The 21,597-nt window shown below is 39.3% G+C and overlaps 1 protein-coding gene across 3 annotated transcripts in view; it reads left to right on the forward strand.

Annotated features, from left to right (window-relative positions):
- The window catches only part of ARHGEF4 (Rho guanine nucleotide exchange factor 4), a 253,138-nt gene that overhangs the window by 107,926 nt on the left and 123,615 nt on the right, over positions 1–21,597 (forward strand). For all 3 annotated transcript variants that reach the window (XM_027588386.1, XM_027588387.1, XM_027588388.1), the window contains exon 3: positions 13,436–13,729. In XM_027588386.1, coding sequence (XP_027444187.1) covers positions 13,436–13,729 — 294 coding nt within the window. The remainder of the gene's footprint in view (positions 1–13,435; positions 13,730–21,597) is intronic.

A 21,597-nucleotide genomic window follows, 5' to 3' on the forward strand; every position in this document is an offset into this window, starting at 1 on the left:
CATCACTTCATTGTGGTCTCCCATTAGCCCATACCTACAGCCTAGTGACATTCTATATTTTCTCCACACTCTTATAATCATACATAAATACATATATGCATACATCCATACACTCCTATACAAACACACTTGCCTGTATTTTAAACTTATCCCTTAACAACATTCATGGAAATATTCCCAAGGTACTTGTAATTGTAAGTAATGGTTGCATAATATTCTGTACTGTGAGCGTTTCAAAATTTGCTCCTTTTTTTCCCCCATAGATAGCTACACACTTTTCCTGTTCCTGAAACCTGCAAATATTCCTTTAGTAAACACTATTTTATATATAAACTTATAGAAGACTAGTAGAGAGTCTTGAATGGAAGTGCCAAAGATCATAAGCATTTTTATATTTTAATAGATTCCAGATTCTCCTCCAAAAAGGCTACAATATTTCATATTTCCAGGGGCACCTGGGTGGCTCAGTCCATTAAGCGTCTACCTTTGGCTCAGGTCATGATCTCAGGGTCCTGGGATTGAGCTAAGCAGGGAGCCTGCTTTTCCTCTCCCTCTGCCACTCCCCCTGCTTGTGCTCACTCTCTCTCTCTGTCAAATAAAAATATTTTATATTTCCAGTAGCATTTTATATTTCTCCATATCTCCATCAATAATGAACATTATAATCTTATAATTCTTGTTTTGGTTTGATATTGTTGCTATTGTTTTAAAACTTTATTTTTTATTTTTAAATTTTTGTTAGCACATATTTATTTAAAGTTGCTTTTTCTTGTTCCTTCTTGCTCTTTTTAAAACTTTTTATTTTAAAACAATTATAGACTCACAGGAAGTTGAAAAATAATATAGAGAGGTCCAGTGTGCTCTTCCTTTATCCAGTTCCCCAAATGTAACATCTTTTTTCAAGATTATTTATTTGAGACAGAGAGAGAGAGAGAGAGAGAGCACACACATGTGCACAAGTCAGGGGGAGGGGCAGAGGGAGAGAGAGAAGCAGACTCCCTGATGAGCAGGGAGCCTGATTCTGGACTCAATTCCAGGACCCTGGGTTCATGACCTGAGCCAAAGGCAGATGCCTAACCGACTCAGCCACCCAGGCGCCCCCCCAAATGTAACACCTTATGTAACTATAGAACAATGTCAAAGCCAGCAACTGGCATTGGTAGAATGGGTGTATGACTCTATGTCATTTTATCACACATGTAGATTTATATGACTACTACCATTAGCCTGGTAGACACTATTCCATTACCCTCATGCTACACTCCTTTACAGTCACACCCTCCCCCCCTTCCCTGACTACCTGCAACCATGAATCTATCTCCATCTCTATGATTTTGTCATTTCAAAAATGTTACCTTTTGTGAATGGCCTTTTTCACTCAGTATAAATCCATTGATTTTTATTAAACTATTGTGTGTATCCATAGTTCATTTTTATTGCTGAATACTATTTCATGGTGTGTCTTTACTGTTTTTCTCCTTAACCAATTACCTATTGAAGGACATTTGGGTTGTGTCCAGCTTGGGGCTATTGCAAGTAAAGCTTCTATAAACATTCATGAACAGGTTTCTGGGTGGATAACAGTTTTCATTCCTCTGGGAGAAATGCCCATCAGTGTGCTTGTTAAGTTGTATGGTAAGTATATTTTTAGTTTTTTAACAAAGTGCCAAATTCTTCCAGAGTGGCTATACCATTTTACATTTCCACCATCAATGTATGGGAGATCCGGTTCTCTGCATCCTTGCCAACATTTGGAATTTTGATGTTTTTCATTTTTCGTGTACTAATAAGCATGTGGCAGTATCTCATTGTGATTATGATTTACATTTCCCTAAGGGCTAGTGATGTTGAACATTTTTCATGTGCTTATTTGCTGTCTTAGTCCACTCAGGCTGCTGTAACAAAATACCACAGACTGGGTAGCTTAAAAAAGAACAGAAAACTTACTTTTCACAGTTCTGGAGGCTGGGAATCCAAGATCAAAGTGCTGGTGGGTTTGGAGTCTAGTAAGAGCCCAAGTCCTAGATGGCCCTCTTCTCATGCTAATGTCACAAGCGGGAGGGAATAAGGGAACTCCCTGGGGCCTCTTTTATCAGGGCACTAATTCCATCCAGGAGGGATCTGCCCTTCTGGACTAATCACCTCCAAAGGCCCCACCTCCTCTGGGGGCTAGGATTTCAACATATGAATGGAGGGGGCAGACATTCAGCCTATAGCATTTGCCATGCATATATATCTTCTTCAGTGAACTGTCTCTTTATATCTTCCTCATTCTCTGAGTTGTTACTTTTTACAGTGGAGTATTGAGAGTTCTTTTTTTTAATCAGATAATACTTAACACCACATGTGCTTAAGGTGTATAATGTGTTGATTTGATGGAATTATATATTGCAATTTGATTACCTCCTTTAGCTAACATCTCTGTCATGTCATGTAATTCTCATTTCTTTTTTGTGATGAGAACATTTAAGATCTCATCTCTTAGCGTCTTTGAAGTTTATAATATGGTATTTTTATTGTCATTATTATAATCATTATTCTGTGCATTAGATCTCCAGGATTATTCATCTACCAGGTACAAGTTTGTACCCTTTAACCACATCACCCAATTCTTCTACTCCCCAGCCCCTGGTAACCACCATTCTACTCTCTAAATCCATGAGTTCAGCTTTTTCAGATTCCACATATGAGTGATATCATACAGTGTTTGTCCTTCTCTGTTTAACTTATCCCACTTAGCACAATGCCTTCAAGCTCCATCCATGTTGTCACAAATGGCAGGATGTCCTTCTTTGCCATGGCTGAATAATATTCCACTGTCTATATGTATGCCACATCTTCTTAATCCATTCATCCACTGACAGACACCTAGGTTGTTTCCCTATCTTGACTGTTATGAATAATGCTATAATAAACATGGCAGTGCAAATACCTCTTCAATATCCTATTTCCATTTCCTTTGGATATATACCCAAAAATGGAACTGCTAGATAATATGGTAGTTCTCTTTTTAATTTTCTGAGGAACCTCCGTACTATTTTCATAGTAGCTGCACAAATTTACACTCCCACTAACAGTGCATAGTGTTCCTTTTCTCCACATCCTTGCCAATACTTGTTATCTCTTATCTTCTTGATGATAGCCATTCTAACGGGTGATATCTCATTGTTGTTTTGATTTACATGTCCCTGAGCATCATTTCATCTACTTGCTAGCCACTTGTATGTCTTCTTTGAAAAATGTGTTCTTTCAGTTCTTCTGCCCATTTTTTTTTAAATCGGATTGTTTTGTTCTTTTTTTATTGTAGGAGTTGTAGGAGTTCTTTATATATTTTGGATATTAACCCCTTATCCAATATATGGTTTGTAAATATTCTCTGCCATTTTGTAGGTTGTCTTCTCATTTAGTTGTTTCTTTTGCTGTGCAAAGCCTTTTTAGTTTGATATGGTCTCATTTGTTGACTTCTGCTTTTATTGCTTGTGCTTTTGGTGTCATATCTGAAAAATCATTGCTGAGATCAGTGTCGAGGAGCCTCTTCCTTATGTTTTCTTCCAGGAGTTTTACTGGATCAGACCTTCTGTTTACATGTTTAATCCATTTCAAGTTAATTTTGTGAGTGATGTAAGATGGGGTCCAGTTTTATTTTTCTGCATGTGGCTGTCCAGTTTTTCAACACCACTTATTGAAGAGACTGTCCTTTTCCCACTGGATGTTCTTGGCTGCCTTGTCAGATATTAGCTGGGCTATTTCTGGGGTCTCTATTCTGTTCCATTGGTCTGTGTGTCTGTTTTTGTGCCAGTACCATACTGTTTTTATTACTATGGCTTTCTAGTATAATTTGAAATTGGAAGTGTGATCCCTCCAACTTTGTTCTTTCTCAGGATAGTTTAGACTATTGGGGTGTTCTGTGGTTCAGTACAAATTTTAGAATTGTTTTTTTCTATTTCTGTGAAGAATGCCATTGGAATTTTTAAAGGGATTATATTGAATCTGTAGGTGGCTTTAGGTAGTATGGACACTTTAGCAATATCAACTATTCTGATCTATGAACAGGGACTACCTTTCCATTTATTTGTGTCGCCTTTAATTTCTTTCATCAATGTCTTCTAGTTTTCATTGTGCAGATATTTCACTTCCTTGGTTAGATTTATTCCTAGGTATTTTATTGTTTTTGATGCTATTGTAAATGGGATAGTTTTCTTTCTTTTTTCTTTTCTTTTTTCTTTTTCTTTTTTTTTTTTTGACAGAGGGAGACTCAGTGAGAGAGGGAACACAAGCAGGGAGAGTGAGAGAGGGAGAAGCAGGCTTCCCGCAAAGCAGGAAGCCCAATGCTGGGCTCGATCCCAGGACCCTGGGATCATGACCTGAGCCAAAGGCAGATGCTTAATGACTGAGCCACCCAGGCACCCAGGATAGTTTTATTTCTTATTCAGATGTTTCATTATAAGTGTAGAGAAATGCAACTAATTTCTAGGTGTTGATTTTATATCCTTCAACTTTATTGAAGTTCTGAATAGTTCCAATAGTTTTTTAGGTGAGTCTTGGGGATTTTGTATATATAAGATGTCACCTGCGAATACTGATGGTTTTACTTCCTCTTTTCCTATTTAGATGCCTCATTTCTTTTTCTTGCCTAATTGCTCTGGTTAGGACTTCCAGTACTATATTGAATAAAAGTAGGGAGAGTGGACATCCTTGTCTTGTTCCTGATCTTAGAGGAAAAGCTTTCAGCTTTTCACTGTTAAATACAATGTTAACTGTGGGCTTGTCATATACAACTTATATTATGTTGAGGTACATCCCTCTATACCTACTTTGTTGAAAATTATTTCATTCTTGGGATGCCTGGGTAGCTCAGTCAGTTAAGTGTCTGCCTTTGGCACAGGTCATGATCCCAGGGTCCTAGGATCAAGTCCCTCATCAGGCTCCTTGCTTAGCAAGGAGCCTGCTTCTCCCTCTGCCCCTTCCCCTGCTCATGCTCTCTTTATCTGACAAATAAACAAAATCTTTTTTAAAAAAGAATTATTTTGTTATTTGTTTAAAAAAATTACCCCTGTGAACGTCTCATTTTATTCATATATTGCTTTTTTGATATCCTTAAAAAAAAAAAAGAGTGCAAGCACATGAGCTGGGGGGGGGGGGTAGGGGCAGAGGGAAAGGGAGAGAGAGAATCTTAAGTAGGCTCCATGCCCAGCATGAAGCCCAACACAGGGCTGCATCTCGCGACCCTCAGATCATGACCCTGAGGTCATGACCTGAGCTGAAACCAAGAGTCAGACACATAACTGACTGAGACACCTAGGCGCCTCTCTTTTCTTGATACCTTTGAATTGTCTTTCTGTGTTTCCTTGTAGCTCACTGAGTTTCCTTAAAAGTTATTTTAAATCTTTACCAGGGAAATTACAGACTTCCATGACTTTGGGGTAGATTATGGAATATTATTGTGATCCTTGGGAACGTTATTTTCCTTTAATTTTTCATATTCCTTGAAGTTTTTCATTGTTATCTTCACATGTAAAGTTGTAGTCACCTCCTCCAGGATTTACTTACTGCTTTCAGGATAGAAATACCCGCTGTCAGCTATGCTAGTGATTCTCAGGATTTCTCAGTCTTATTAGTATACCTGTTCCATGCTTCTTATACCCTCTTCTGGCATGTTTCTTAAGTTTATATGCCTTCTGCTGATCCTGCAAAGCAAAAGGCTTTGCACTCCCCCTTTTGTTTTCCAAAAGGTGGTGCTAAAACTTCAAGCTTGTGTTCTGTCCCTTGCCTGCAGGTTGGTCTGGCTTTCTACATGTGCTCACTAGCCATCCTTTTTATTTCAACCTACTTGCATCATTATATTTGAAATGAGTTTCTTACAGCCAGCATATATTGGTTGGGTTTTTAATCCACTTTGTCCTTCTCTGTTTTTAATTGGTCTTTTAACCATATACTATTGACTGTTTACATTTAAAGTAATTCTTAAGGCTTAAGTCTGCCTTTTTATTTTTATTTTTTCTGTTTTCTGTTTATTATTTCTGTGTTCTTTTTCCCTCAGTCCTGTGGGTTACTTGAATATTTTTGAGAATTCCATTTTTATGTATCCTTAGCATATTTGAATTTCTTTTTATAATTTTTTTTAGTGGTTGTCTAGGTATTACATTGTATATATACAACTTACCAAGGTTGACTGGTATGGACATTTTACCAGTTCAAACAATGTTTATAATATAATTATCTCAAATATTTCCTCTAAATATATTGAGAATCACATCAGGTAATGTTATAATTTTTGTTCCAAACATCAAAACATAACTTAGAATTCTCAAGAGGAGAAGGAATGTCTGTTATATTTATCCATATTTTTACCCTTTACATTGTTCTTTTTCTTTCCTGATGTTTGTTGAAAAATTCTTACTTTTATCATAGTTTCAATACATTCTTTAGCTATTTTTTAATTAAAGTATAGCTGATATACAATGTTATATTAGTTTCAGGTGGACAACATAGTGATTTGACAATTATATACATTATGAAATTCTCACCACAATAAGTGTAGTTACCATCTGTCACCATAAAAATTGTTACAATATTATTGATTATATCCCCTATATTGTACTTTTTATCCTTGGGATTTATTTATTTTATACCTGGAAGTTTCTACCTCTTAATCCCCTTCACTTTTTACCCATCCCCCACCCTTTTCTTTGGCAACCACCAGTTCTCTATATTTATGAATCTGTTACTAGTTTTTGTTTGTTTGTTCATTTGTTTTGTTTCTTAAATTCCACAAATATATCTGATATTATATGACATTTGTCTTTGACTTATTTCACTTACTATAACACGCTCGAGGTCCATCCATGTTGTCACAAATGGCAAGATTTCATTCTTTTTTAAGGTTGAGTAATATTCTGTTGTGTATATATACCACATCTTCTTTAACATTCATCTGTGGATGACACTTGGGCTGTTCCTATATTGTATTGTAAATAATACTGCAATAAACACAGGGCTGCATATATCTTTTCAAATTAGTGTTTTCATTTTCTTCAGGTAAATACTCAGAAGTGGAATTACTGGATCAAATGGTAGTTCTGTTTTTAATTTTTTTTCATTCAGTAAACATTGTCTTTTTTTATTATGTTCAATTAGCCAACATATAGTACATCATTAGTTTTTGATGTAGTGTTCAACGATTCATTAGTTGCATATAACACCCAGTGTTCATCACAACACATGCCCTCCTTAATACCCATCACCTGGTTACCCTATCCCTCTGCCCCCCTCCCTTCTGTAACCCTCAGTTTGTTTTCTGGAGTCAGAAATGGACCCTCAACTCTTGGTCAACTAATCTTTGACAAAGCAGGAAAGAATATTCAATGGAAAAAAGACAGTCTCTTCAACAAATGGTGCTGGGAAAATTGGACAGCCACATGTGAAAGAATGAAACTGAACCTTTCTCTTACACCATACACAAAGATAAACTCAAAATGGATGAAAGACCTCAATGTGAGACCGGAATCCATCAAAATCCTAGAGGAGAACACAGGCAGTAACATCTCTGACATCAGCCACAGCAACTTCTTGCAAAACACGTCTCTAAAGGCAAGGGAAGTAAAAGCAAAAATGAACTACTGAGACCTCCTTCTGCACACCAAAGGAAACAGTCAACAAAACTAAAAGACAGCCTACAGAATGGGAGAAGATATTTGCAAACGGCATAACAGATAAAGGGCTGGTATCCAAGATCTATAAAGAACTTATCAAACTCAACACCCAAAAAACAAAAAATCCAGTCAAGAAATGGGCAGAAGACACGAACAGACACTTCTCCAAAGAAGACATACAAATGGCTAACCGACACATGAAAAAATGCTCCACATCCCTTGGCATCAGGGAAATACAAATCAAAACCACAATGAAATACCACCTCATACCCATTAGAATGGCTAAAATTAACAAGACAGGCAACAACAAATATTGGTGGGGATGTGGAGAAAGGGGACCCCTCTTACACTGTTGGTGGGAATGCGAGTTGGTACAGCCACTTTAGAAAAGAGTATGGAGGTTCCTCAATAAGCTAAAAATAGAGCTACCCTACAACCCAGCAATTGCACTACTAGGTATTTACCCCAAAGATACAGACAGATGTAGTGAAAAGAAGGGGCACCTGCACCCCAATGTTCATAGCAGCAATGTCCACAATAGCCAAACTGTGGAAGGAGCCGAGATACCCTTCAACAGATGAATGGATAAAGAAGATGTGGTCCATATATACAATGGAGTATTAGCCATCAGAAAGGATGAATACCAACAATTTGCATTGACATGGATGGAACTGGAGGGGATCATGCTAAGTGAAATAAGTCAAGCAGAAAGACAATTATCATATGGTTTCACTCATATGTGGAATATAAGGAATATTTTTAATTTTTTGAGGGGCCTCCATACTGTTTTCCATACTGGCTGCACCAATTTACCTTCCCACCAACAGTGCATCAGGGTTCCCTTTTCCCCACATTTTTACCAACACTAATTTTTTGTCTTTTTGGTAATAGCCATTCTGATATGTGTGAGGTGGTATCTCATTGTGGCTTTGATTTGCATGTCCCTGATGATTAATGATGTTGAGCATCATTTCATATGTCTGTTGGCCAACTGGATATCTTCTTTAGAAAAAAATGTCTATTCAGGTCCTCTGCCCATTTTTATTTATTTATTTATTTTTTTAAAAGATTTTTATTTATTTATTGAGAGAGAGAATGGTAGAGAGAGAGCATGAGAGGGAAGAAGGTCAGAGGGAGAAGCAGACTCCCTGCTGAGCAGGAAGCCCGATGCGGGACTCGATCCCGGGACTCCAGGATCATGACCTGAGCCGAAGGCAGTCGCTTAACCAACTGAGCCACTCAGGCACCCCTCTGCCCATTTTTAAATTGGATTATTTGTTTTGTGTGTGTGTTGAATTGCGTGAGTTCTTTTTGTATTTTGGCTATTAACCCCTTATCAGATCTATCATTTGCAGATGTCTTCTCCCATTCAGTGGGTTGCCTTTTTGTTAGTTCCTTTGCTGTGCAAAAACTCTTTAGTTTGGTGTAGTCCCAATTGTTTATTTTTGCTTTTGCTGCCCTTGCCTGAGGAAAAAGATTCAGAAAAATATTACTAAGGCCAATATCCAAGAATTTGCTGCCCATGTTTTGTTTTATGAGTTTTATGGTTTCAGGTCTGACATTTAGGCCTTTAAACCATTTTGAGTTTATTTATGTGTATGGTATAAGAAACTGGTTCAATCTCATTCTTTTGCATGTAGCTGTCCAGTTTTCCCAACACCATTTATTGAAGAGACTGACTTATCCCCATTGTATATTCTTGCCTCCTGTGTCATAGACTAATTGACCATGTAAGTGCGGGTTTATTTCTGGGCTTCCTATTCTGTTCCATTGGTCTATCCATCTGTTTTTGTGCCCGTACCATATTGTTTTGATTACTATAGCTTTGTAGTATATCTTGAAATCTCCAGCTTTGTTCTTCTTTCTCAATATTGCTTTGGCTTATTTGGGGTCTTTTGTGGTTCCATACAAATTTTAGGATTATTTGTTGTAGTTATATGAAAAATGATACTAGTATTCTGACAGATTACATTGAATCTGTAGATTGATTTGGGTAGTATGGATATTTTAATAAGATTAATTCTTATTATCCATAAACATGGGATATCTTTCTACCTATTTGTGTCATCTTCAATGTCTTTCATCAGTGTCTTCTAGCTTTCAGCATACAGGTCTTTCACCTCCTTGGTTAAATTTATTAGTAGGTATCTTATTCTTTTTGATGTAATTATAAATGGAAATATTCTCTTATTTCTCTTTCTGCTAATTCATTATTTGTATAGAGATGCAACAGAGTTCTGCTAATTAATTCCGTGTCCTGTGACTTTATTGAATTTATTTATTAGTTCTAATAGTTTTTTGATGGATTTTTTATGGTTATCTATATATAGTATCATTTTGTCTGCAAATTGTGACAGTTTTACTTCTTCCTTACTAATATGAATGCTTTTATTTCTTCTTGTCTGATTGTTGCATATTTTAACTATTTTTAAGGGTACATCTGATGGTAAAAATTCCGTTTTCCTTTCTCTGAGAATGTCTTGATTTTTCCTTTATTCCTGAAGAATATTTTCACTGCATATAGGATTCTTCATTAACAATTGTTTTCTTTAAAAACGACACTTGAAAAATGTTGTACCTCTTCTTTCTGGCCTCCGTGGTTTCTGATGATGTCATTTAAATTGCTTTTTCCTTACAAGGAAGTTGTCTTTTCTATCTTACTGCTTTCTGCCTTGCTTGTGCTGGCTGATGAAATGTCTGATATTAAATAGAGAGATATTTGGAGAGCATCTTGTTCATTTGTGGATAACGAGTTTACTTTACAAGGATGTAAACTGAATAAACCTAATCTATACTGTCAGGCTGATCATGCAGCAATGGATAATTCATACTCTTGGGTTATCTGTATCCAATACTACAAAGAGAATTACAGATTTATACTAGAAATTTCCCCAAATAAAAATTTTAAGATTCTTCAAAATAAAAATGAAAAATCAGAGAATGAGTTTAATGCTGAGTAGCATGTTTATAGTGAAGTGCTGAAGTAGGACCTGAAAACACATCATTCCAGAGAGATAAGACTGTATTACCACCACAGCCCTCTCAGCCTTGTCTACTTATTAATAAAAACAGCAGTTTTGGCTACCATATATTGATGCAATATATATGTGACAGGCATTATGCTAAGTGCTATATGTATATTCTCTCATTTAATTCTGATAACTTTTCTGAGAGGTATTAATATTGCCATTTTAAGGTAGAGAAATAGAGAGGAAGTTAAGGAAAGTTGCCCAAAGCCACACTGCTGCTAAGAGCCACAGCCAGGATTCAAACTCAGCTTATCTAACCCCACAGTCTGCTCCCTGACCCTCCACCCTAGGATGCATGAGGAGCACAGAACAGCCTGATCTGCCTTGCCTCTCTCTTACTTGCCCGTCTCTCTAGTACAGCAATTCTTAAACTACCCTTGCAACATAATCCCTAGAGGGCATTATAAACAGATTGCTGGCCCCACCCCTAGAACTTCTAATTCAGAAAAGTCTTGATCGGGCTTGAAAATGTGTACTTCTAGCAGGTTCCCAAGAGTATGAGTTATCCATTGCTGCATGACCAGCCTGACTTAGCTGGGTGCCTTTGGCTCAGAGTCTTTCACAAGGCTGTAGTCAGTGTTTTGGCAATGGCAGCACTCACATCCAAGGCTGGACTGCAGGATGTCTTGCTTCCACGCTTGCTCTGTGACAGGTCACAGATCCCTGCTGTCTGTTGGCTGGAGACATCGGTTTCCTGCCACATGAGCCTCTCCATAACACTCTTCACAGTATGTCATTTGGCTTCCTGCAGAGCAAGGGGATCCATGAGAGGCCCCCCAAAATGAAGCCACAGCCTTTCTATAACATAATCTCAGAAGTGGCATCCCATCCCTTCTCCCATATTCTGTTCATTAGAAGTGAGTCACTAAGTCTAGCCCACTCACAAGAAGAGTTTGCTACTCTAATTAATGGCCTCAGAATAAGACCATTTTTCCTGAGAGCAAAGCTCTTTGGTAAGTAAATGGATATATGACTCTAGCAGGCTCCCAAGGTAGGAAAAGGGGTGGGAGGGGAGTTAACTCTTTTCTATTGAGCATACAGAAAAAATCAAGGTAAACTTTGCACTTAGACACTCAGTCTCCAGCCAGCATTCTCTCCAATGGCCCAGAACCAAGATATAAAAGTGCTAATGTTCTAAAGTTACGATGAGAGAAAAGTTGAGGATAAAGCTGTCATGGTGGCATGAAGAGACCCCAGCCAACAACTCAGGTACAGGCTGATAGAAGGCTAGGGAGTGGTGTGATGCAAAAGTCCAAGTTGCCTTCTAACTTGAAAATAAGTGACCTCATCTTTAGTGGCAGTAAGTTGCATTCTTGTGGAAGCGCCAGTGTCAGGTTTCTTGCCTTCCTTCCAGAAGGCTTAATGTCATTTACTTGCTGAATGGCATTAGGAGGATCCACCTTCTTTATCTAATGTACGTAGTGCATAAAAGTAAGTGTGAAGTGCATAAAAGGGAGCCTTGCATACAGATGTACTTAATTAACATCCATTCCTTTTGGGGGGACTTTGAGAATTATAAAAGAGTCTGAGGTATTGTCCTTGCTTTTTATGGAGTCATTCTATCTACCTATGAAACAACAGGAATTTATACAATGTAGAATAGGGAATGGACATGGGGTTTAGAATCACAATATGAAGACACACAGAGCTGTGTGAACTCAGGCAATCGCTGAAGCTTTCCAAGACTCTATCTGTAGGATAATACACCAGCTGTTTCTAACCCACGGTGGAGTTGGGGAGAGAAAACTAAATGAAAACACTTTTTAAACTTAGAGCAATATTTGGGAGCTAAAAAACCAAAATGAACAGTGATTTTTAAACCTTGGGTGCATATTAGAATCACCTGGAGAACTTTGAAAAGTCCGAGTTCCCAGGCTGTACCCCAAAACCATAAGAAACAATAATGCTCCCCCATGCTCCTCTTCTACGTTATTCTCTCTTCCCATGGAAGTGTGTGCATACATACATATATATACATATGTATATGTATACATTATTTAAGGCAGACTCTTAAAATAGTTAAAAGAAATTTCACCTTTGTTTCCACCATTATTTTATATTATTTATACACAAAGTATTGGGGATGACATTCCAAAGAAGTGTTGTGAAAGAGGTGTCCTCCAGGGTGGGGTGGGGGCGGGGGTCATGGGACTTGAAGAACACCTGTGAAAAAAAGAGCTTCATTTCCCTGCCTGTGGGTTGATTAGAACAGAAAGGATGGCCATGTCAACACAAATCTGAAGTATTCTGTTAGGAGGGGCAAATTTTATTTTGAATTCAGTTACGGTGTCTGAGTGGATAACTAAACTGGGACAAAGTGAGGGTAGCACAGGTAAGGTGCAGCTGTGTGTACATTGAGTTAATGTCTGTGCCAAGAAAGAAGTAAGAAGTGCCTGAGTGTGTTTGTGTTCAAATTCTGTTCTCAGGGGATATTGTTTAAGCAAAAGCTTTTGCCCCAGCTATTGACCTTTAAAAAGTTTCTAATGAGCATGCCAAGTTCAGTGATTACTTTCAAGACTTTCTTTGATCAAGGTAGAAGACTTGATTTTTTGAAATAGTCTTGAAAGTGTAGATTTTAACAGAAACAAGATTTGTCTTATTCCTGATCTTCACATTTTCCAAAATTACTGTGAACAGAGTATTTCACTGGCATCTGTATTTTGGGGATTAACCAAAAGATGGGGTAATACCCAAAAATCTGAGCAGAAAAAGGACACTGTGCCCAGTTGATATGTTCTCCTCTCTGCTCTCCAGAACCACATGCGGTGGGAAGAACAAGGCATGAAGCCCAGTTGCTCCCACAGTCAGAAAGCTTTTCACATAGAGCCATTCTCTACCACTGAGAGGGTGGCATGGACCCTCCCCTCCGTCTCTGCAGAGGATGTCCCCAGGGAGACTCCTTCACAACCCAGGAGCATCATTCGTCGTCACCCACGCATCAGTTTAGATGACCTGTGGCTGGAGAAGATGCAAAGAAGGAGGTTGAAGAAGCAGGTCCAGGTTGAAAGGAAGATGCACAAGGGGATAGCACATAAAGATGGAATCCAAGTAAGCTGTTCACATGCCATGTGTCATCAGTCTTGGCCTGCTATCCCCTCTTCCTCTGCAGCTGTTTGCATTTCCTGAGCTCTCCCCTGACTCTGTCTTGTGCTATAGCTTGTTACCCTTGGGCCCTCTGGATACAGAACCATGATGCCCCTCTCCAGCCCCTCCACCCCAGCACAGCCTGCAGGAGAGACTTTTCATAGTGGCATGTCCCAGAGCCAAGGGTTATGGCTCTTCTTCCCTCGCTGCAGTGTGTCTGTGCCTGTGTCCAGCCCTTTGCAAGGTACTGGGGCAGAACTGAAGAAGGCAGGGCCAGCCCTCAAGCCTTTCTGTAGTAATTACCATTTACTGAGGACCTAGTCTGTGTCAAGCACTGTGTTAGACACCGGGCAGTATTAGCTCTATTATTTTTTTTATTTTTTTTTAATTTTTTATTGTTATGTTAATCACCATATATTACATCATTTGTTTTGGTGTAGTGTTCCATGATTCATTGTTTATTTATAACACCCAGTGCTCCATGCAGAATGTGCCCTCTTTAATACCCATCACCAGGCTAACCCATCCCCCTATCCTCCTCCCCTCTAGAAACCTCAGTTTGTTTTTCAGAGTCCATCATCTCTCCTGGTTCGTCTCCCCCTCTGACTTACTCCCCTTCATTCTTCCTCTCCTGCTATCTTCTTCTTTTTCTTTTTTCTTAAAATGTGTTGCGTTATTTGTTTCAGAAGTACAGATCTGTGATTCAACAGTCTTGCACAATTCACAGCGCTCACCGTAGCACATACCCTCCCCAATGTCTATCACCCAGCCACCCCATCCCTCCCACCCCCGACCACTCCAGCAACCCTCAGTTTGTTCCTGAGATGAAGAATTCCTCATATCAGTGAGGTCATATGATACATGTCTTTCTCTGATTGACTTATTTCACTAAGCATAACACCCTCCAGTTCCATCCACGTCGTTGCAAATGGCAAGATCTCATTCGTTTTGATGGCTGCATAATATTCCATTGTGGATATATACCACATCTTCTTTATCCATTCATCTGTCGATGGACATCTTGGCTCTTTCCACAGTTTGGCTATTGTGGACATTGCTGCTATAAACATTGGGGTGCACGTACCCCTTTGGGTCCTACATTTGTATCTTTGGGGTAAATACCCAGTAGAGCAATTGCTCGATCGAATGGTAGCTCTAATTTCAACTGTTTGAGGAACCTCCATACTGTTTTCCAGAGGGGTTGCACCAGCTTGCATTCCCACCAACAGTGTAGGAGGGTTCCCCTTTCTCCACATCCCCGCCAACATCTGTCGTTCCCTGACTTGTTAATTTTAGCCATTCTGACTGGTGTGAGGTGGTATCTCATTGAGGTTTTGATTTGGATTTCTCTGATGCCGAGCGATGTTGAGCACTTTTACATGTGCCTGTTGGCCATTTGGATGTCTTCTTTGGAAAAATGTCTGTTCATGTTTTGTGCCCATTCCTTGATTGGATTATTTGCTCTTTGGGTGTTGAGTTTGATAAGTTCTTTATAGATTTTGGATACTAGCCCTTTATCTGATATGTCATTTGCAAATATTTTCTCCCATTCTGTCGGTTGTCTTTTGGTTTTGTGGACTGTTTCTTTTGCTGTGCAAAAGCTTTTTATCTTGATGAAATCCCAATAGTTCATTTTTGACCTGGCTTCCCGTGCCTTTGGTGATGTTTCTAGGAAGAAGTTGCTGCGGCTGAGGTCGAAGAGGTTGCTATCTGTGTTCTTTAGGATTTTGATGGGCTCCTGTCTCATGTATAGGTCTTTCAACCATTTGGAGTCTATTTTTGTGTGTGGTGTAAGGAAATGGTCCAGTTTCATTCTTCTGCATGTGGCTGTCCAATTTTCCCAACACCATTTGTGGAAGAGACTGTCTTTTTTCCATTGGACATTCTTTCCTGCTTTGTCAAAGATAAGTTGACCATAGAGTTGAGGGTCCATTTCTGGGCTCTCGATTCTGTTCCATTGATCTATGTGTCTGTTTTTGTGCCAGCACCATACTGTCTTGATGATGACAGCTTTGTAATAGAGCTGGAAGTCCGGAATTGTGATGCCGCCAGCTTTGCTTTTCTTTTTCAATATTCCTCTGGCTATTCGGGGTCTCTTCTGGTTCCATACAAATTTTAGGATTATTTGTTCCATTTCTTTGAAAAAAGTGGATGGTATTTTGATGGGGATTGCATTGAATGTGTAGATTCCTCTAGGTAGCATTGACATCTTCACAATGTTGGTTCTCCCAATCCATGAGCATGGAACGTTTTTCCATTTCTTTGTGTCTTCTTCAATTTTTTTCCTGAGTATTTTATAGTTTTCTGAGTACAGATCCTTTGCCTCTTTGGTTAAATTTATTCCTAGGTATCTTATGGTTTTGGGTGCAATTGTGAATGGGATCGACTCCTTGATTTGTCTCTCTTCTGTCTTGTTGTTGGTGTATAGGAATGCCACTGATTTCTATGCATTGATTTTATAGCCTGCTACTTGACTGAATTCCTGTATGATTTCTAGCAGTTTTGGGGTGGAGTCTTTTGGGTTTTCCACATACAGTGTCATATCATCTGCAAAGAGTGAGAGTTTGACTTCCTCTGCCGATTTGGATGCCTTTGATTTCTTTTTGTTGTCTGATTGCTGTGGCTAGGACTTCTAATACTATGTTGAATAGCAGTGGTGAGAGTGGACATCCCTGCCGTGTTCCTGACCTTAGCGGAAAAGCTCTCAGCCTTTCCCCATTGAGAATGATATTCGCTGTAGGTTTTTCGTAGATGGCTTTTATGATATTGAGGTATGTACCCTCTATCCCTATACTCTGAAGAGTTTTGATCAAGAAAGGATGCTGTACTTTGTCAAATGCTTTTTCTGCATCTATTGAGAGGATCATATGATTCTTGTTCTTTCTTTTGTTAATGTATTGTATCACGTTGATTGATTTGCGGATGTTGAACCAGCCTTGCAGCCCAGGGATAAATCCCACTTGGTCGTGGTGAATAATCCTTTTAATATACTGTTGGATCCTATTGGCTAGTATTTTGGTGAGAATTTTTGCATCCATGTTCGTCAAGGATATTGGTCTGTAATTCTTCTTTTTGATGGGGTCTTTGTCTGGTTTTGGGATCAAGGTAATGGTGGCCTCATAAAATGAATTTGGAAGTTTTCCTTCCATTTCTATTTTTTGGAACAGTTTCAGGAGAATAGGTATTAATTCTTCTTTAAATGTCTGATAGAATTCCCCTGGGAAGCCATCTGGCCCTGGGCTTTTGTTTGTTGGGAGATTTTTGATGACTGCTTCAATTTCCTTCGTGGTTATAGGTCTGTTCAGGTTTTCTATTTCTTCCTGGTTCAGTTTTGGTAGTTGATACATCTCTAGGAATGCACCTATTTCTTCCAGGTTATCTAATTTGCTGGCATAGAGTTGCTCATAATATGTTCTTATAATTGTTTGTATTTCTTTGGTGTTGGTTGTGATCTCTCCTCTTTCATTCATGATTTTGTTGATTTGGGTCATTTCTCTTTTCTTTTTGATCTGTCTGGCCAGGGGTTTATCAATCTTGTTAATTCTTTCAAAGAACCAGCTCCTAGTTTCGTTGATCTGTTCTACTGTTCTTTTGGTTTCTAGTTCATTGATTTCTGCTCTGATCTTTATGATTTCTCTTCTCCTGCTGGGTTTAGGCTTTATTTGCTGTTCTTTCTCCAGCTCCTTTAGGTGTAGGGTTAGATTGTGTATTTGAGACCTTTCTTGCTTCTTGAGAAAGGCTTGTATTGCTATATACTTTCCTCTCAGGACTGCCTTTGCTGTATCCCAAAGATTTTGGACAGTTGTGTTTTCATTTTCATTGGTTTCCATGAATTTTTTTAATTCTTCTTTAATTTCCTGGTTGACCCATTCATTCTTTAGTAGGATGCTCTTTAGCCTCCATGTATTTGAGTTCTTTCCAACTTTCCTCTTGTGATTGAGTTCTAGTTTCAAAGCATTGTGGTCTGAAAACATGCTGGGAATGATTCCAATCTTTTGGTACCGGTTGAGACCTGATTTGTGACCTAGGATGTGATCAATTCTGGAGAATGTTCCATGGGCACTAGAGAAGAATGTGTATTCCGTTGCTTTGGGATGGAATGTTCTGAATATGTCTGTGAAGTCCATTTGGTCCAGGGTGTCATTTAAAGTCTTTATTTCCTTGTTGATCTTTTGCTTAGATGATCTGTCCATTTTAGTCAGGGGGGTGTGAAAGTCCCCCACTATTATTGTATTGTTGTCAATGTGTTTCTTTGCTTTTGTTATTAATTGCCTTATATGATTGGCTGCTCCCATGTTCGGGGCATAGATATTTACATTTGTTAGATCTTCTTGTTGGATAGACCCTTTAAGTAGGATATAGTGTCCTTCCTCATCTCTTATTACAGTCTTTGTTTTAAAATCTAGTTTGTCTGATATAAGGATTGCCACCCCAGCTTTCTTTTGGTGTCCATTAGAATGGTAAATGGTTTTCCACCCCCTCACTTTCAATCTGGGGGTGTCTTTGGGTCTAAAATGAGTCTCTTGCAGACAGCATATGGATGGGTCTTGTTTTTTAATCCAATCTGATAGCCTGTGTCTTTTGATTGGGGCATTGAGCCCATTTACATTCAGGGTAACTATTGAAAGGTATGAATTTAGTGCCATTGTATTGCCTGTAAGGTGACTGTTACTGTATGTTGTCTGTGTTCCTTTCTGATCTTTGCTGCTTTTAGGCTCTCTCTTTGCTTAGAGGACCCCTTTCAATATTTCTTGGAGGGCTGGTTTCGTGTTTGCAAATTCCTTTAGTTTTTGTTTGTTCTGGAAGCTTTTTATCTCTCCTTCTATTTTCAATGACAGCCTAGCTGGATATAGTATTCTTGGCTGCATATTTTTCTCGTTTAGTGCTCTGAAGATATCTTGCCAGTCCTTTCTGGCCTGCCAGGTCTCTGTGGATAGGTCTGTTGCCAATCTAATGTTTCTACCATTGTAGGTTACATATCTCTTCTCCCGAGCTGCTTTCAGGATTTTCTCTTTGTCTCTGAGACTCGTAAGTTTTACTATTAGATGTCAGGGTGTTGACCTATTATTATTGATTTTGAGAGGAGTTCTCTGTGCCTCCTGGATTTTGATGCCTGTTTCCTTCCTCACATTAGGGAAGTTCTCTGCTATTATTTGCTCCAATATACCTTCTGCCCCTCTCTCTCTTTCTTCTTCTTCTGGGATCCCAATTAATCTAATGTTGTTTCCTCTTATCGTATCGCTTATCTCTCGAATTCTGCCCTCGTGATCCTGTAGTTGTTTCTCCCTCTTTTTCTCAGCCTCTTTATTTTCCATCATTTGGTCTTCTATATCGCCTATTCTCTCTTCTGCCTCATTTATCCTAGCAGTTAGTGCCCCCATTTTTGATTGCACCTCATCAATAGCCTTTTTGATTTCGACTTGGTTAGATTTTAGTTCTTTTATTTCTCCAGAAAGGTTTCTCTAATAACTTCCATTCTTTTTTCAAGCCCAGCCAGTATCTTTAAAGTCATGATTCTGAACTCTAGGTCTGACATCGTACTAATGTCCTTATTGAGTAGGTCCCTGGCTGATGGTACTACCTCTTGTTCTTTTTGCTGAGGTGATTTTTTTCGTCTTGTCATTTTGTCCAGAGGAGAGTAGATGAATGAGAGAACAAAATGCTAACAGGTTTACAATGTCCCCAGCAAATATACTGTATACAAATCAGAAAAGACCTGAAACCAGGGGAAAAGAAATGGAAAGAAAGAAAAAAGAAAGAGAAAAACAAAGAAAAAAAAAGATAAAAACAAAAACAGAACAATACACAAAAAGCAGAATGTGGTCAAATATGATCAGGCTAGTGCATAGATCAGTGCCACACACTAGATTTTGGGCGTATTTTGCTCTGTTAGAAAAAAGTGCCTCCTAAAATTTTAAAGGAAGAAAGACATATATGTACAAAATAAGGGTTGATAAAATGAAGGAATGGAAGATGACTGTAAAGATGAAAATTATAAAAGTTTTATAAAAGGACTTGATAAGATAAGAAGTTGTTTGAAAAAAGAAAGAAGATTAAAAAAAAAGAAGAAAAAAGGGAGAGAATGCGATCAGGCAGGAGACTAGAACAGAACCATACTCTAGTGATTTAGGGTATATTTTGATCTGTTAGAAGAAACTGTATCTCAAAATTTTAAAGAGAGAACAACTGATATATATATGCCAAAAATAAGGGTAACTACTATGAAGGGATAAAATATGACTCTAAAAATGAAAAATAAAAAAAATTTTTTTTTAAAAAAAGAGATTGATAAGATGTTGGTTGAAAAAGGGAAAAAGAAAAAGAAAAAAAAACAGTTAACAAAAATTAACTTTGATGAACTAATGAATCATGGTAAAAAAAAGCCATGAATTCTATGTGCAGTATTCCCCTAGCGCTGGAGTTCTCCCGTTCTCCTTGATCGGTAAACTTGGTCTTGGCTTGCTGGCTGTTCGCGCTGATCTTCTGGGGGAGGGGCCTGTTGCTGTGGATTCCAAATGTCTTTGCCGGAGGCTGAATTGCCCCGCCCTTGTCCGTCCAGGCTAAGCAAGCTGCTCGGGTTTGATCTCAGGAGCTTTTGTTCCCTGCAAGCTCTCCGTACAGCCTTGGAGGACCAGGGCAAAAATGGTGGCCTCCCAATCTCCACCCGAAGGAGCTGAGAACTCGGGGCCCCGCTCCTCAGTGCGCCCACAGAGAAAAGCAGTCACTCCCTTGTCCCCGGTCTCTGGCCGCTCTCCGTGCTCACCCGGCCTGTGACCGAGCGTTGCTATCTCTGGCACCCGACCCCTTGTGGAGTCTCCAAACCCAGCAGATCCCTGCAGTGCATTCCCGCGTCGCTCCTCCCTGGGAAGGATGGGGAGTCTCCTCGGATCTGCCGCCTTTTGGGTCCCTGCTGGAGGAGCAGTGGCCCAACTGGGCCGTGGATCACAGTTTATGGCAACCCCAAGCTGAGAGCCCGCGACTCGGCTCCGTCTCTGCAGCTGGCTTCCCCGCTCCGATACCTGGGAGCTCTGGCGCACTCAGACTCCCCCGGTCTTTCTGTTACCCCAAGGGTCCTGAGACCACACTGTCCCGGGAGGATTCCATCCCCTGCTTAGCCACTGCAGCGACGTCCCTCAGCGGAGTCGACTTCTAACAGTTCTGATTTTGTGCTCCGCAACTCTATCACTTGCCAGAAGCGGCCGGTGGAGGCCCCTCCCCCGCCGTCTATCCTCCCGAATATCGCCTAGGATTCACTTCTCCGCACGTCCTACCTTCCAGTAAGTGGTCGCTTCTCTGTTCAGATAGTTGTTGCTACTCTCCTCTTTGATCTCCTGTTGAGTTCGTAGTTGTTCAGAATGGTTTGATCCCTATTCAGCTGAATTCCTGAGACCAGACGAAATCTAGGTCTCCTACTCCTCCGCCATCTTGCTCCGCCCCCCAGTATTAGCTCTATTATTAATAGAGGAGCATGACATTCTGATATAATATTTTTAATTAAGTTAATTAAAATTATATTATGTCAATTAAATGTTGTCCCTAGGGACATTTTGGCACCATGACTTTTGCATGAAACTGTCAGCCTATTAAAAAATGAGTTAATAGTGCATACACCATACCTTTTATCCAATCCCAGACTCTGTTTCTCCTTCTTTTCCTTTATGAAATAGCAGTTTTATACACATCCCTGAGTCTCCCTCATCCATGAATACCCACCTTTTTTTTAATAAGATGAAATTCACATAACATAAAATTAACCATGTTAAACTATACAATTCAGTGGCATTTAGTAGATTCACAAGGTTTTGCAAGCATCACCTTTATGTAGTTCCAAG

This window comes from Zalophus californianus, chromosome 3 (genome assembly GCF_009762305.2).
Source record: "Zalophus californianus isolate mZalCal1 chromosome 3, mZalCal1.pri.v2, whole genome shotgun sequence".
NCBI lineage: Eukaryota > Metazoa > Chordata > Mammalia > Carnivora > Otariidae > Zalophus > Zalophus californianus.